The sequence below is a fragment of the Malaya genurostris genome, chromosome 2, assembly GCF_030247185.1.
Source record: "Malaya genurostris strain Urasoe2022 chromosome 2, Malgen_1.1, whole genome shotgun sequence".
Taxonomy (NCBI): domain Eukaryota; kingdom Metazoa; phylum Arthropoda; class Insecta; order Diptera; family Culicidae; genus Malaya; species Malaya genurostris.
Window position 1 is genome coordinate 250891284 of NC_080571.1, and position 13208 is coordinate 250904491.

At 35.9% G+C, this 13208-nt stretch overlaps 1 protein-coding gene across 1 annotated transcript; it reads left to right on the plus strand.

The window, feature by feature from the left end:
• The first annotated feature begins 1798 nt into the window (after positions 1 to 1798).
• Positions 1799 to 2457, plus strand: LOC131432878 (cuticle protein-like). The gene is made up of 2 exons (XM_058599436.1): positions 1799 to 1896; positions 1966 to 2457. The coding sequence occupies exons 1-2, from the start codon at positions 1885 to 1887 to the stop codon at positions 2422 to 2424; spliced, it is 471 nt and encodes a 156-aa protein (XP_058455419.1). The 5' UTR covers positions 1799 to 1884; the 3' UTR covers positions 2425 to 2457.
• Positions 2458 to 13208: the final 10751 nt, after the last annotated feature.

Below are 13208 nucleotides of genomic sequence, written 5' to 3' on the forward strand. Positions count from 1 at the left end.
TGTGGAAAAATACTCATGAAATTGATAATTTTCACTAATCGTATTATAAAACCGGTACCAGAAGTCGGGTCTGGATCATTTTATCGAGGACTTTTTAAAGAATTTAAAAATCTTTTATTTGCTTCTCAGTTTGAGAAAATCGGTTTTTCATAAATTTGCTTATATTTCGTTGTTATTCCGGTACCGGAAGTCGGATTCAAATAAATCCAGGAAAATTGTATTGAACCATAAGACCTTTCATTTGAATCTAAGTTTGTGAAAATCTGAGAAACGTGTGTTACTATTTTTTTCTTGTTTTGGTGCATATCACCCTGTAACTCGGATCGAGATAAAATTTAATTGCAGTCTTTGGGATCATAAGACATTTCATTTGAATTTGAGTTGTAATTTTTATACAATAAGTTTAAGATAATTTTATTATCTACGATCTGTGAAAGTTTCATTTGAATATGTTTATTTGTTAAAGAATGGTATAACTTCTTTGAGGAACTCCAGAGGTAACTGCGAATGGTGAAGCAGTACAGTCTCCTATTTTCTTTACCATTACGCGACCAGAAAAATATGATTGAAGCCAATTCTAGAATAATCCCTGTTTACTCGACTTGGAAACTTCTATTATTGACCGATGAAATCATTTGAATAATAGTACTGAAAATCACTACTTGTGACTAAACACTTAACTTAAAGCTTAACTATGCAAAATTTGTTCATATTAAAATAAATAATGTACACAAAAACGCCCTGAAATTCTAGCGAAATACAAAATCGTCCTTATCTCTCGGCAAAAAAAAACAGTGGAAATGTAATAAGGTTCCGAGACAAATTCTTTACCCTAAAAGTTGCTCGTCAGCATCGTTTGAGACTCCCATATGACCGTAATATTTATTTACAAACATAAACCATTGTTCAATGATGCAGTAATATTTTTTTATCTTTATTTAATCCTTATTAATGGAGCGTATATCAGAAATAAAAACAATCCTTGGGCTTGGTTTTATATTTCACTTCGCCACCCGAATAACGGCAACTACTTGCTTGTGTGGCGCAAACAGGCCGTGCGTAGGTTGTTCCGATAGTTAATGAAAAACACCAGTAAAAAAAAGTTGAAATGAAATGTTAACAGTGAGACAAAATCATTAATTGGACTTGGTTTTTATCAGAAGGATAACGTTAACATCTTAAAGAAGCCTACTCTCTGCAAGATTAACGACATCGGCGTTTTTTTGTGTGTTGATATTGAAATTTTAATCGGGAGGTTTGCTTTGTTTTGACCGATGAACGGTATAAGTTTCCCAGTGTACCGATGTCTAGTTTTATTAATTCGACCGAAAAATCTGTCTCAAGTTTAATCCATCTTGTTTTAGATTTGCGAGGTGCAACAACTGTCACCAGACCGATTAGTTTTTATCGTTGCTTACCTATATTGCGGTCTTAGCGGTTGACGGGTGAAGTATATTAGCTTTTTCGCTAGCGATTAGTGATATGCAGGACAGCTTTTTTTTTACTTTTAATTTTGCCATGCACTGCCTATATGTTTCCACACGTTGCGTAGACTATTTACATCTAATCTTATTAGTCTGCGTAGTTTTGCTACGGCATTCTGTCGGTCTCTAAATTACGACCATATGTGGGTAGTTCTGATATCTCAAGGGCAAAATTTCTTTGGTTTCCAGTTTTTGGATTTGATTAGTCGACCTGACCGTAAGTCATATGAATTAACATTGATTGGTTAGTATGTTTATTGATCTGGGGTATTTATTTTTCGCAAATCGGGCACGTAAAGTAGAAGCAACCACTATAAATACCTTTCGAGACTATTTCGAAAATATTAGTCGCTCGATAGCTGTTCAAACCTTAAGTTGTAACAATCAATACTAACTGGAGATGGCGTTCAAAGTAAGAATTGCTTAACGTTGTTGGAACACATTCCAGTAAAAATACCTAAAATTCTAATTTTTCTTGCAGTTCTTTGCTGTGCTTGCTCTTGTTGCGGCGGCCAATGCAGGCCTTTTGCCAGTTGCTGTGAAGCACATTGAATACGCTGATGCTCCCGCTGAGTACCATTTTTCGTATTCCGTTCATGACGATCATACCGGAGACATCAAAAGCCAGAGCGAGGAACGTCACGGGGATGATGTCAAGGGACAATACACTCTCATCGATGCCGACGGTTACCAGCGTACCGTAGACTACACCGCTGACGAACATAACGGATTTAACGCTGTCGTACGTCGCGATCCTCTTGGCCATAAGGTTGTCAAGGCAGTGGTTCCAGTCGCCAAGGTCATTGCTCCGGTGACTCACCATTATGTTGCTCCAATTGCCAAGGTTGCTTTGCCGGTTGCCAAGGTCACCAAGGTAGCTTACCCAAGCAACCTTGCCACCGTCAGCTTCTCTGCGCCAAGCTTGAGCTATCACTATTAGAACAGTTTAGATAAATTGATTATGACCAGTAATATATGTGTAGTACAATTTTAGTCATTGTGTTCGTATAATTGAAGTTACAAAAGATATCACATATTCCAGTAGTTCAAAATGTCCCAACAATAATCAGTCAATTGCATATTTTTAAAACTATTTTTGCCTGATGTCTGTTTAAGAATTTTAATGTTTCCACTCAGTGTTGAGAAAAAATCAATATTTCGAAAATTGCAACTAAAATTTTTCACACGTGATTTTCAGATAAAACTATCAGGAAACTCACTGAATAGAAGTTCCCTACTCATTTTATTGCAAATACGATTCTCACCAAAACTAATGTCACATGGCAAAAAATTAGTTTTGAAAAGTTCACTAGCGAACATTCTCTTCAATGATTTTTAAGGAAAAAGTTCGCACATTGAATATATCTGATATGATTCTCGAACAGAAGATTTTTGAGAAATGAATTTTTATACCCGTTATATCTCAACCCTTTGCAGAATACCTGATGAATAAATTCGCCATTGAGCAAAAGCTGAAGCTTTCTGAAAATGTTCAGTACAAGTAAGGTGGATGATGTAAACGAAATTTATTCGGCATTACCGTGGTGGTGGAGAAATATCATCAATAGAAGCAGTAAGTGCTGTGATTAGTAATAGTTATAATGATTATAAAAACCAATCAAAAAGCAAGCAAAGATTAAAATATATCCGATCTGGCTTGAAAGTAACAGGAGCGCAGGTTATCGCTACGCCTATTCAAACGCTGCGCTGTTGTGTGTTGGAAATATACAAAATATAGCGCTCCTGTTATTTCTATAAACCAAATTCATGCTGAATAGCGTTTTACTGGGTTTAATCCAAATACCCAAATAGCATGTTAAGTTTATGTCCTGTATTTTTCTACTGATTGTGCAATTTATCAAGTTAGTTTATGTTACTTCTCTAGTAACTGTTGTGTTATGGAAAAAGCGTATTTTTTCTGTATTGTTCAACATATCTTTAAGTTCTTCCGTTATTACAAATATTCACAACGATTGTGCAACTGATACAAAAAGTCATGCGACGATCCCATCGCAAAAGGAGTTATAAAATCAGCGAAAAAATAATAGAGAAACTCGTGAAAAATACTACGCAATATAAACAAGAAATGGAATGACATTTACAAAAACATAACAAACTTAATTTGTAATAAATAAGTTTTGCCTTTGATTTTCAATACAACTGCTCTTAACACAAACATGGATCTTGTAAAAAAATCTGCACGTGAAAAATGCTAATGCTACATATTGTAGAATTAATCTTAACAAACATGTATTCGTACGCCCGAAATTTTCATGTGCCTTTGAATTAACGTGTTTTGATGATTGTACACCAATATCTGTGAAAATAACAGACTATTATTTTTAATGAAGATCATCGGAATGGTGTTTGAAATGCGTATATTCAAACATTCCTTAAATTTTCAGACGATTTTGATCAAACTAATGTTTTATTGAACCTGCAAAATCTCGAAATGAATTTTTCTTGAATATTTTCCAATATGGTATCGATGGTAACAGTGAGTTGAATAGAAAATGGTTCACGCAACGTAATGACTTAAATTATCTAAATAACAGTAAATATTAACATGTTAATATTTCGGAAATTTTTTTTTTGTCAGTTTAAATCTTCTAATTGAATTAAATAACACTACAGTATTGTCATTCACCTTAGCAGTCCCGACTTTTGTGATACGCACTGTAGATATTATTTTGTATTAGGTGTACAACTTTGTTTCCGCCGTTTTTTTCCCAAATTTTAAAGCTTTATTGCGAAAAAGTGCTTACAGATGTATCATTCAAAGTATTGTCTGTCGCTAGCGACAACTTTCTCCCATATTTCCGGAAATTTTCGGATCCCGGCTCGAAAAAAGGAGTCCTTATTTGACGCTATCCATGAAGTAATCCATTTTTCCAACTCTTCGAAGGATTGAAAATGTTGATCTGCCAGGCCGTGTGCCATCGAACGGAATAGGTGAAAGTCGGAAGGGGCGACATCTGGGGAATACGGCGGGTGGGGCAAGACTTCCCATTTCAGCGTTTCCAGGTACTTTTTGACCACTTTTGCGACGTGAGGCCGAACATTGTCGTGTCGGATGACTTTGCCATGTCGCTCTTGATACTGTGGCCGCTTTTTTTTAGCGCGACTAAGGCGCATCAGTTGCGTTCGGTAGCGATCTCCTGTGATGGTTTCACCCGGTTTTAAGAGCTCGTAGTAAATTGTTATTCATCTTAGAAGGTTTTTTCTCTTGTTTGTCTTCGACATCGAGATCACCATTTTTAAAACGTTGAAACCATTCCCGACACGTTCTTTTACTCAGAGCAGCATCACCGTAAGTTTCTGAAAGCATTCGATGCGCTTCAGTTGCATTTTTTCGAATTGTAACAGAAAAGTAAAACTTCCCGAAAATGGCGAGAATTGGGCACATAAACAGACATTTTCGAGCGTGAATAATACGAAAACAAGAACAACTGTCACTGAAACGGCGATGACAATTCGTTAGGCACTGTACACAGTCACTTTAAAAGCATCATCATCTATGTATTTTAACCAGCCTCAGCCGGTACAGCCACCTATCGCAAAACGGCGGAAGCAAAGTTGTACACCTAATAATATATAACTATGAGAGTAACTATGATGAACTTAGCCTTTTGAACTTTCTTTCAATATCTTTAAAAAGTGATGTCTGGTCTGCTCATTTTTTGATCGCGTCTACTCAAACCGAATACAAATTATCTGATTGATTTTCATTTTCATTGCGTAATGCTGTATTTCTGCAACTTTTATTATAAGATTCTCATGTTTGCAAGTTTCGAATTCATTTCAAACAGGTAAATCTTGCATTAATTTTATGCAAGTTTTGAATTTTATATCATTGTTTTTCTACAACTGAAGAAAACTGCACACACTGACCTAACATTTCATGAGGCAGCCAAAACTGAGATTTCCGAAGTTACGCAGGTTTATTTACGTGGATTTCCAAAGAATTTTTTCACACGAATTTTCAAAATTTTTCGGTTTTCTTGTTTTGTCTTAGAAATGCATGAAACGCTGAGATTTGGTGTAATCTAGAAATTTTTCATTAAATTTGAAACTTCTAACACTTTCTACTTTTTTCAAATTTTTTTCTGGATTTCATCAGATCTCGACATTTTATGCACTTATAAGACATTTGGCATCAAAAAAACTTTTCCGATTTTAGAAATCCCAATATTTTCTGAAGTTCGTGAGTCAATTTTTCTTTCAAAAAATTTTTTCAAAAAAAAAATTATTTTCATACAATTTTTTTTCAAGAAATTTTGTTTTTCAAACATTTTTTTTTTGGTTTACATTACATATGGACGTTTCATGCATTTGTAAGACATCTGAAATCAAACAATTTTGTTCGATTTCGGAAATCTCAATTATTTCCGAAGTCCCAGAATTAAAGTTTATTAAAAATTATTTTAAGTTTTGCGGTTTTTTTGTCGCGAATACGACTTACTTTATTATGGGGCGCCTTTTCAAAACTTACCCTCTGAGAGAGTGATAAGTTTTTGATCGTGAATATCTCTTGTTGTATCTAACGAATCAACATAATTTTTGCTACATGCCATCGGAAATATTATCATAATTTTATGAGTACACTATTGAAAAACCAGTCTCATTTGACCCATGTCAACACCAGCCAATCAGAACGCGTTCGGTGATGGAGAACAAAATATCTGCTGCTGTACAACAAATCGTTCGAGAAAAATGTTCCAAATAGTGCTTAATATCGTAGTAAGTTCCACAATTTGGTCCGTCTTTAAGGCAGGAATGAATCCCGTACAGCATCCTGATAGTTTCTTTCAATGAAATATGCAAATCCAAAATGAGATAATCGACAATAAAATTCTATATGCTGCTATTTTTATAGCCGTTTGGACCGCCCATTAGTGAAAAAACTACAAACGAAATCACGTAAAAGGAAGCCTCTTAACAAAAATTGGATCTGTTTGGATTCTATCGCCCCTGCAAGCAGATGTATTGTGTGTTGTTTGCAAAGCTAGTTTCGCTTCCGACAAGAGCGATTACGTCACAACTGCCAGTCGTTTGCATTGGTGAAAAAACAACGAAAAGAAGACAACGGTGGCGAGCATCACACAAAATCAGCCGTTCTAATGGCTCTAAAAGTTTCCTAAAGAACTATTAGGATTTCTTCTTAGCAAATCGAAGGTAAAAAACCTCAGTTTGGTGCAAATCTAGAACAGTTTGATTAGATTTGTGCACTTTTCGCTGTGTGAAATTCACAGTAATCGAGATCAAGTGAACCCTTCTTTGTTTTTGCGAAATATGTGAAAAAAGGGAATGCTTGCATAATTCATACAATTGATCAACTAATTGATATTCGGAAGTATTAAGGAACATGTCAGTTGTTTTCGTATTCACGACATCCAGTAATGTCTCTGACATTACCCACCCGCCATTTTTCTATGCGGATTTTTGAAGTCCCACAGTCGATTTTTGAAAAAAATTTTTTTTTTTAGATTGCACCAGATCTCGACGTTTCATGCATTTCCAAGACATTTGGCATAAAAAAATCGATTTCGGAAAAAAGTTTTAAGTCCAACAGTCGATTTTTTTGAAAAATTTTACGCGGATTTCCGAAGTCACGTGGTTTTTTACGCGGATTTCGGAAGTTATATGGTTTCCGTGTGCGGGGTTTTACGCGGTAGTGTAGCATAATCAACCACCAGAAATTAAAACAGCATCACGTTATATTCACTATTTGGAATCTGTTAAATAGTATTATTGTTCATATTGACTACTCTACGCGTATCGAAAATATCGCAGTCATCATTTCTCAGTTGCGATTCAGTTTCGAATTTTGTCAATAGTAATTTTTTATTGATGAAAATATAGTGATTGAGTCTTGCACGAATCACTTCGGTGTCGAACTGGAACGTAGTTGAAATTCAGCATCGAAATATCATCGGAGACTCTTCTCCCTTTCGATAATTTCTGTGGGTCAAAATTTGTCAGCAAGTTTCGCTCACACAAAAAATCACTTATGAACTTCGAGAGTGTTGTGCATGCTTGTTTCATGAACGAAAATCTCGAAAGTGATGTTTTCAGTCACTGAGTTTTTTAGGAAATCTCTTGAACTGATATTTTTGCGAGTGATAATGGACGGAATATTTTGACCATGATTTTCCCAACTCTGTCCACAGTTTGACAAAAAAATCGTTTAAATATTATACTAACGCTTTTGATGTTCTAACTAGACTTCAAGGGTGCAGCAAGGGGAGAGCCGCTAAACACGTGACATACTGTGAGCCTATGTGTGCCACTCTGTGCCACATGAAACAGCTACCTGTCAAAACTGAGCTCTTTGTGTGCCGCAACTGTGCAACTGTATGAAAACGAAAGTGCCAATATTGATAAATGCACTAACGCATTGTGTTAATGTGTGATTGCCACATTGTTCTAAGCGTCTCTCCCTTGGGGTGCAGCCACTTTTCAGTATTAGTCCTTATTCTACAATTTAATTAAATAATAGATTAAAAAGAATATAAATATACATCCATCGTTTCGACGCTATTGGTTTGCGTCTTCTTCAAGTGAACTGTATTTAAACGTTACGTTATTGTTTTCAACACTACGTGTAATGCTTCGTGTTATGCTCACAGCTTGAGATACATTTTACTACCCGCTCTGTCCATGATTTACAGAATAATGGAATTATATGCATCAAGAATACACAGTTCGAAAAAATCTTGAGATTTGTATGTAACAGTATAAACATTTGACAAATTAGGTCTTTATGAATTACATCGTATGAGAGATTAAGTCACCAGTAAAATTCAAATTTTTTTGGTGTGTAATGTTTCTCGGTTCAAGTCGCGCTGCTGTTATCGATCTTTTGTTTTTTATTTCATTCGAATTCAAGACATGTTATTTTCAAAGCACACAATTTTACATGTTCTGGAATATAAATTTGTATGAAATACGTCGCCCATTGATGTGCATCTAAAAAGATGTAAAATCACAGTCTTTTTTTTAAGTGTGTAGATCACAAGCACATCGGTTACTCAACTGAACCGCAGAGCTCATATCTGTTCATTGAATAATTGATAAATATAAATCCATACAGCGGCACTTGGTAGCCGAGTGCCGAGCTCGGAGCATGTAAATTTCTGGACAAGTGGAATATTGCGTCAATTGTAAAATTAAGTAGTTGTGAAATGTATCGTTTTTAGAATTCTGTTACTTGTAAAATTCATAATTTTTTTCTGTGTATGTAATAAACAGTCGATTAGCTGTTTCTATTGAAACAAAAATTATTTCTATGTGTTTTTTTTGGTCCGGTGAAGTTCTTCCCGATTATTCAATCATACTAGAACTTTAATTTATGCAGCAAGTTTTACGCGTTTAGTTTTAAATAACGCGTAATAGCATAATGAATTTGAATTGTTCCCTTAAAATTTTTCCTAATTCGTCGAAACGAAACGCAATATTCAATATGGCTGATGTCTACGCAATATAGTGTGAAATTATACGTAAGTAAGCTAAACATTGAGCAAATTTATATGATTTATAGTAGAGAAATGCACACAAAGTGTGATTACATGCTCATTTTTTATGTGATGAATATGATTATGACGAGGTTGATTTTATATATTTTGAGAACTGTACCCAGTTCTCAAAATATATTTTTCACCACTCCTCAGTTCGATAGTAGTCGAAAGAGAAATAAGCATGCATAAATATAACGCCCCTTTTAAAAGTCAATATTAAGTCGAATTGGTCTCTCACCTCGTGCAATTTAAATGGAAACCTATGCGATGTGTCGACGTCCTGATTGCGCAATCTTGTCAATGTTAATTTCTGGTTGATTCACTAGTCTGTACAGTTGAAACGATGAGTTCATAATGCATCTTTCTTTTGATATAAAATTAAAATTTCACTTTCAGAGTTTACTTGAAAATCGTTACCAAGTATTCAGTTTACAAACCATAGCGAATTAAAAGTACAGGGTTACTTGGATCTTTTCAACCCGAGGTAGTATTTAAGGAAAGCAAATTTCTTTTCAAATTTTACGAGGAATTTTCCTCCATATATGCTTTTCGCTAGACACAATTTCTGTTTATGATTCATGTGCCATCGTAATAAAAGTTAAAATGATAAGATATATTATTGAAAGCGAGCGTAGTTAACTGATATTTATACTTCCCTGGAAAAAAATCAATATGAATGCATTTGATGCGTCATTTCCTAAAATTGAGTACGAACCTTAATTTTGTGAATAGCTCTTGTGAAATGTCCCAAGCTATTAGTTTGCTTGGTTCGAAAAATAATTTTGGAAATCTACTTTTTCTCAAATTACAACATTTTACTGCTTTGCAATTTCAACGCATTCTAAATCTTTTTAATGAGCGCAGATAGTGCCGAGAAACTTTAATAAAATTCGTTAAAATCCTACTTGTCGAAGTGCTTTCCGATATATTTTATATTTTATAGGTTGTGCAATTTTACCTCGTACGGAACAAACGACAACTAGCAGAACAGTGGTTGAGACTTATGCTTCATTGATTCGCGTCGAATCTGTTCATATTCCTTCTTCTTCCGAGCCGGTGATTTCAGTTCACCTTGCCCTGTGTCTGCGAATTTATGTTCGGCTTAAAAAAGGCGGCTTGATCGGTCATTTCTTCTTTCTCAGCGCCAGTGTTCCCCTGTCGCGTCGCCGGCCAGCTAGAGCACGAATAAACCGGTATGAAAAAGAACTTCAACGTCCATATAAAAGCACTCACCCGCCGTGGACCACAATCTGATGGAGTGCTGAACATGACCCATTCAAGCAGATGGCAGGAGGAATGGATGGCAAAACAAGGAGAAAAGAAGTGATTTTAAATGCAACCTTGAAAATCGTTATATAATCAAAACTTGATATACGAGAGTGCTGGTTGATTTCGGGTTCAGAGAAGCAAAAAAAAAACAGAGCACCGTGCCGACTGTGGATTCGCGGCGGGAAGGGGACCTGCTCTGAATGTGTGTCAATTGGAATTCCTGTGTGGAACGAAAGCGAAAGTACCGACTTCGTTGTTGGGTTGTTGGGACCACCGAGAGCAATCACCTCGATGCGAAATCGAAAATCTGTCTGAACACGAAACAAGTTGTGGGATGAAATGTGGGATAATGCAAAAAGATAACAACATTGGCATCGTGGGCTGATTTTTTACGAGTTTTGAGGAGAATCGTTGCAGTGTCGTACTCAGAAGTTCACTGCTTGGCAATGTGACCATGTTAGTTTAACCATTCTTTCTCAAATTTAATGCAATTAGTTTATTTATACCCAAGCAAAATCACCCGATGTAACTCGGAATGTTTCGCAAGAAATTGAAGTTTGTGTGGAACCCAAATACTTTCGATAATTTTGGCATCAATTTCCAAGCACTAAACTGGAAACTTTTATTACACCGAAAGCCCTCTGCATGCGATTGACCCTCTGTAAGCGTAAATCGAATAAATCTATACAGATTTGTTTGCTGCATGAAAGTGAACTTGAAACACACACGCTCTCACGCACATACACGCATACACATGCGCACGCTCAACGTTTGCCAGCAATATTTGATATTTTTGCCCTTAAATAAGTTCATTACTTCAGGCAATCTGCACTGATAATTTTGAATGATAGAGCACTTTGTACAATTCTTTTAACGAATATTTTTTGTGAGCGGAGTTAAACACGATGTTCAAAGTTGTTGTACTACCTTGATCAAAAAGTTTCCGGAATTTTTTTCAGAAAATTGAAAACATAAGATTATCGATATTGTCCCCTTCAAAGAACTCCCCATCGACGGCAACATGTTTATGCCAGCGCTTGATTCAATCCTCGAAACATTGTTTATATTCAGGGGTGGCATTATGTATCTCGATTCGACTGAAATTTTATCGAATCGACCACGTTTCGTATTATGGTTCTCGATTCGAAGTCGATCATCGAGCTTCGTTCGACTTCACTCGAAGAAGTATTAGATTATCGAGAAGTTTTGGCTTTATGGAACCAAAACAATCGAGCTCGTAAACGACTGAACTCGATAAGAAATGGTCGAAAGCCTTATTACTATCGACTATGAGTTTTCGAATACGTTTCTTTTTTATTTAGGTAGTTATCGATAACATCTTAGATTTTCATAAACATATTAGTATTGATAATCTTTATTTTAATGCATTGTTTTGTATATCGTTATATATATTTTGTGTGTTTGGCATATTATGTACAATATCTTATATTATATTCATCGACGAAATTTTATAGTTTTTTCCTATCAACAACAATTGAATTATGGTGCCATATATTTTTGTCTTATTTGAAAATGTTCACTTCATAAGTTGAGATGGATTTTCAAAACCCAATATGCAACGTCGAGTCAGGTAATACAACTGTCAGTCTGGCAATAATGTTTCATGATGCCAAGACTGGTCTAACTTTTAAGTTCAATTTAGTTACAAATTTTAATATAAATGGATTTCAGTGTTCTTCATTAAATATCTGCACAAAAAATATACATTTTAAAAAGTGATTTGTACGTTGATATATAAACATTTATCTCGTCATTGCAATCAAATACTAATAGATAGTTTAATTTTTTCCTTAATACTTTTGGTGAAATCTGTATAAATCTGTATTAAATTTAAGAAATCTGTAAGAAATTTGTACTCTGTATTAAATCTGTATGCGCATGTAAAAATCTGTATAATACAGATAAATCTATATAAATGGCATCTCTGGTTATGACAGTTCGAGCAGCGTCAGTCGAAATCTAGTACCACATTGTTAGGATCACGAGGTCGAAAGCGATACGTAATGCCTCAGTTCAGTCGAATCGACTTCAAAAATAATCGTTTCGAGCTACTCGATTCGAGATGCATAATGTCAGCCCAGTTTTCGGTATGGCCATCAGAGCCATCTGCGATTTTTCCATAATCTCATCTCGGGTACTGAAACGCGATCCACGGAGCGGTTTCTTGAGTCGACCGATAAGGAGAATATCGAAGGGAGAAAAATCAGGTGGCACTGTGTGACGGTGCGTTATCGTAGTGCAAGATCCACGAGTTGTTTGCCCACAAATCTGATCTGTTTCGGTGAATTGCTCACGCAAACGTCTCGCAACGCTCAAAATACACTTCTTGTTGACGGTATGGCATTGTGGAAGGATCGTAATCAATGAAAACTGTGAGCATCGCCATCTTTTTCGACTGAAAACGACGTGGTTTTTCCGGTCGCGGCTTATTCGGCTTATACGCCACTGATAAACGACTATTTTCTTCAGAGTATCGTTGCCAACTCACTCTTCTAACATGTGCAAGGTCGTCGCACCATTGAAATCGTTTTTAACGCAAAATTTAATGCAAACTCGTTGTTGAAATTTCAATTCCATTTTGAAAATTGTGCAAAATCGAGGACACGCACAATTGCAGATGTACTGAATACAGCGTAACTTTTAGTCCAGGTATCAATGACAGATGTGGTAATCTTAAAAAATAAAATCTAATCGGGTGACTTAGAGTGCCACGCGGTGGTGAATCCGGGAACTTTTTGATCAAGGTAGTCCGAATGGCTTCGATGTCGTAGCACTGCAGGAATTTTGTAGGACGGGACAGAAGGTGTGGAAAAGTGGGCATCGAGCGCCTACCTTCTACAAAAGCTGTGGCACAACCAACGTTCTAGGAACGGGATTTGTAGTGTTGGGAAAGATGCGCCAGCGCGTGATTGAGTGG